The sequence below is a fragment of the Trachymyrmex septentrionalis genome, unplaced genomic scaffold, assembly GCF_001594115.1.
Source record: "Trachymyrmex septentrionalis isolate Tsep2-gDNA-1 unplaced genomic scaffold, Tsep1.0 scaffold106, whole genome shotgun sequence".
Taxonomy (NCBI): domain Eukaryota; kingdom Metazoa; phylum Arthropoda; class Insecta; order Hymenoptera; family Formicidae; genus Trachymyrmex; species Trachymyrmex septentrionalis.
Genome location: NW_017304185.1, coordinates 25,064 through 29,783, shown reverse-complemented (window position 1 = coordinate 29,783; position 4,720 = coordinate 25,064). Strand labels below are relative to the sequence as shown.

The following is a 4,720-nucleotide window of genomic DNA, read 5'->3' as shown; positions in this document are numbered from 1 at the left end:
ATCAAGACAAGTACAAGAATCGTATGTACATATTTCGTGCGTATTTCGACTCAATCAATGATTACTGTATATAATTGAAAATATGTAGAGATGCATATATAAAAATGTTATGTAAGTCTAATTAGAAGTGTAAGATTGTATTAGTATTGTATATATATCGATATTGTAACACAAATTGTATTGTATATGAGAAATGAATAAAATTGAATAACATGGGGCAACGTATGTATCGTAGTAGTGAAAAAAGTTGCGTCTAACGATCGAAAAAGCAGGGAAAAAGCAGGCAAAGATACATACATTGTGTCGCGTCGCGTCGCGTCGCGTCGATCGCACCACTTTGGCGTCAGGACTTAGGCGCCATCGTCCCCTTCCACGCCGCAGCTGTTCTCACCGACTTTCCGCTGACAAATCGCACCCATACTATTACACGCTCATTCGCGCTACTTACACACGCACGGCGTCGCGCGTCGCGGCGTCGCGTCGGCCGAGTGCCGATCGGATGCCATGTTCCTGCGACTTCCTGCGTACCGCTTGATACATTATTAATGTAAGTTAATGTAAGTAGTGTAGCGTGCCACGCATGTGCGCTATTCGATTTTAAAAAACAATTGAATTCCGATACCAATCCGATCTCGATACATAAAATATATGTGTATGATATGTAACAAATTTCCTCTCAGTGCAGAATTTTTTAACCAAGTATAAACGGCCATCTAGAAAAGTGTATGTAGGTTCTTAAGAAGAGTAAAGAAATAATTAGCTGATGGAATAATGATTGCTGCTGCATCTCTGGGTGTAGGTAAATGCGGTTGAAGTCGAATTGTGCAACCTGAAGGCGGTAACGAGCGGTCGGTGCGATAGCTTAATGGAGTGGCGCAGGCAGCTTTCCTTTAAAAACCGACATTCGAAGCGAGCATTCTTGGATTGCGCTCGGCGCAACTGTGCACGGCTCTCGGGAGTCTCGAGCTCTCTGGCTGATCTGAGATCTAGCTCCGAGGTGGCCGGTCACCGAGGCGCCGACGCGACGCGACGCGACCGAACGGTCGGAGCTGGTCGGAGCTGGTCGGAGCTGGTCGGAGCGGGTCGGTGCGGACTGTTGTGGCCGTGCCGTGGGATTTGTGAGGACTGCGAGTACTATGGTAGTCGGTAGAGGTGAGTGAGTCAGTCAACCGCTGGATATCGTCCGAGTAGCGTCAAGCTATACGGCCGAGTGCCGCTCCACTCACGTGTGCGCTTGGTGCACCTGCATGCTCAACGTGCTCGCGTGATGTTGATCCATCGATCATCGTAACAATTCAACAACGATACATTCGAGGGAAACACATGCCCAAATTTTGGAAATTCATCGTCCTGACGACGAACACGCCGCGCCGGGTCAGCACCGATTCGCGCTTGAGAGATTCGCTCCACGTGGCCGGATTGATTTAACGTGGATTCGGATAATTAGCCAAGATATTCGAAATCGATTTAACAGTAGCGAACTGCGATGATGATCACGTTCGGGATGTCACCACGCGACGTACTGACTATCGCGATGATGACGACAGGTCTCGTCGTCGCTGTCACCAGCGGTGCACCTACGAATTCAGATGCAGAGGATTACGATATGCTGGCTGACAAAGACGCGCAGTCTACCGATAAAGGTAATAAACGCTGGGCTGGTTGGGCTGATTGGGCTGGCTGGGCGCCTATCTCGATCCAAGTGAAAATCTACTATTTGAAAATCTACGCACAAGTATTACACATGCGCTAGTTGTGTACATAGCACATGCAGCCTTTCATCCACGCGTGCGATTTTTTTCGCCATTCTAAACAAATTGCGTACCGCTCTTTCATTTTATTTCATATGTAACGCTATGTAACGATCGACTACTCGTTTTGTTCTTTCGCGAGAGATATTTTATGCGTCGGTCTTCCTTCGTTATCTTAATAATACGATAGTAATAATATAGCGCGTTTTTAATATCTATTACGTTGCTACTGTTGCTGATAAAAGCGCGATATAGGTAGTTGCGTGCGGATGATCGCAGGAAGCACGGCGCGTGCGTGCACGTGCTCGAATCGGCATGCTTGTTTTACTAATTCTCACTAAGTGAATTTAGTAAGAAAGAAGAGTGACTATCGCATCACACAACTCGTGCAATTATTCATTCTGAGATACTCTCGAGGTAAAAGGAGCTAGAACCAAGAAACTTACCTTTCGTAATATTCAACAAGTGACAACGCGCGAAATATTCGGCGTAATATGTACATATATGTAGTTGAATGGATGCGCACGCGGCACGCATATAAATATATATCCATAAGAACGTATCTACAGGCGCAAGATAAATTTTTTGTTGGCCAAGTCAAAGTCGTCCAAGATTTTCATCATTTCGACCGAAGGAAAAGCGAGGTTTGCTCGCGGAAAAAGTGAAATCCTACAAGTTCGTAAGCGCGGTGTATTATTATAAATATATATTGCAAGGGGTGCAGGTCGCCTAAAAATACTCGGCGCCAAAGGGGATTTGTCGAAACAATTTAGTTGCAAACAAACAAAGGCTATTACGCGACAGTGTAAACTATCTTGAAAGGGGGTCGGTCGTTCGTGGAAATGGAATGCTCGAGCGGCGAGCGGCGAGCGGCGAGCAATGAAATCGTTTACTTACTCGAACCGAGCGCTACGTAAATGATTCATCGATCGATAGATTAACATCCGCACTTGAGAAAGGCGCCTGCTATACGTAACTAAATATGTAACATCAAGGAGCGCGAGCTCCTTTTAATTTTCTCCCTCTTAAAAATTGTTTTCAACTTTTTATCTACTGCTGATGAACCGCTTAAATTTAGTAATTGTCAACTAGCAATACGCACGCGCGTACGACAGTAAGTTTAATTTCTTTAGGTCGCTCGAATTTCTTGGTCTCTCGTATTCATTGCGCACGAGTGCGAATATAATGCATAGAAATATGCATTATATCCCAGTGAGAATGGAATGAAATAGATTAAAATGGATTTAGATTTTCAGAAATACATTTTTATTCATTTGTAGGAATTGCATAAAGCAAATGTCTATGCCTTTCAATCCAAAAATAATATTAGCATTTTCTGTGCATCGTGAATATTACTCAATTCAGAATTGTGAATAGGAAGTACAGTTTGTTTAATTCAAAAATAATATCAGCAATTTCTATGCAACGTGAATACTGCTCAATTCAATATTCTGAATAAGAAATGCAGTTTTCAACCTAATTGAATAAAAAAAATTTTTATCTAAAAATGGACCATAAATGCTACTTAAATTATTCAAAATTATAAGTAGGAAATTTTTCGTTTTAATCCAACTAAGTTCAAAAAAGTTGTAACAATAATTGAGCTACGTTCTTTAGTTTCTCTTTGATTAGAAGTAAAATGAATAATCGAATGTGAACACTCGCAAAGCGAATTGAACACAGCATATTAGGCTAATCACGGTGCATGACATCGGCCAAGCGAGATTAGCTTATCCAATGACACTTACTCAATGTTGTCTCATAATAATGTAAATTGTTTATACTTTATTATATCTGTTAAATGATGTTAAATGGTATATATTTTTATTATATCTATATAATTTCGTTACTAGTTTTAGTTGGTTGTAATTCAAGTAGAGAGAATGAATAACACATTTATCAATTAAAGAAGTGGTGTAGCGTAGAAGATTCATAATCCAGAGGTGTCGCAGGTTCGAATCCCATTAAAGGTGTGTTTTTTAATAACAATTTGAAGTAGTTAGTTTCAGGTATAAATGTCATAGGAATAAAATTTGTAACCCTTAGATATGAATGTTTTGTTTTTTTTTTCGAATATTAAACTAGTGTCAGCTCGGATTCAATCCATTCAATCCATTTTCACACATGGATTTAAAGTACGCATTAAAAAAATTTTAATCCATTTTAATCCATTCTCGTTTGCTGGGTTTTGCAACATATATGTATAGTATACGTATATAAGAGACAGCGCGGGATGCGAGCTAATGATTTAAAAATTTCGTTTTCGTCGTCGTTCGCACGATAGTGAGAAACTAGAAAGACGATAAAACTCATGACGGGCGCCAGCTAGGCGCGCGGATAGTGCGTTATAGTATACCTATATATGCATGCCACGATAAATACCGACACGCTTGTTGCACGCGTAGCGTGCACGTTGTTGCGTCACGTTCCCGTGTGTCGTATTCTTATTTTTTCTTTCCTCGGATAATCCGAAAAAGTGAATCCTACAAGTGCACACTTGAACTTTGAACGCTCACAGACGACGTCATGGAACTAGTTCTTTTTCATATCACAATATATGCAATATCTACCTGTATAAATTTATAGCCAATCGCATATATTTATTTTTTGAAATTAAAATAAAAATTTAATTCCACTCTTTTATTACTCAACAACATCTTTTCTTAAGAAAAAAACGTACACGTTCGGTTTAATTAATATTTAAGTGAATGTAATTGAATTTTTAAGTGTAATTATTAGTTTAACAAAGTAAAAGAAATTAAAGCAGTGCTGAATATTATAATAATAATTATAATAAATTCACGGTAACACAATATTGTATGCACTATTAATTGGTAGTGAAATGGTGACTCAACTACATTGAGAGAGTAGTTTATACTTGGACTTGATGCCAGTAAATAGATAAATTAGACAGTTATATCTTTCTAGTTTAGACAAAATCTTTTTTCTAATAAAGCATTCTATATATA

General features: G+C 39.7%; 1 protein-coding gene across 1 annotated transcript in view; it reads left to right on the top strand.

The window, feature by feature from the left end:
• Positions 1-1,134: 1,134 nt before the first annotated feature.
• LOC108745728 (BMP and activin membrane-bound inhibitor homolog) overlaps positions 1,135-4,720 on the top strand; it is a 22,160-nt gene continuing 18,574 nt past the window's right edge. Inside the window, exon 1 of the mRNA XM_018482050.1 lies at positions 1,135-1,643. Coding sequence (XP_018337552.1) covers positions 1,487-1,643 — 157 coding nt within the window. The 5' untranslated portion in view covers positions 1,135-1,486. The remainder of the gene's footprint in view (positions 1,644-4,720) is intronic.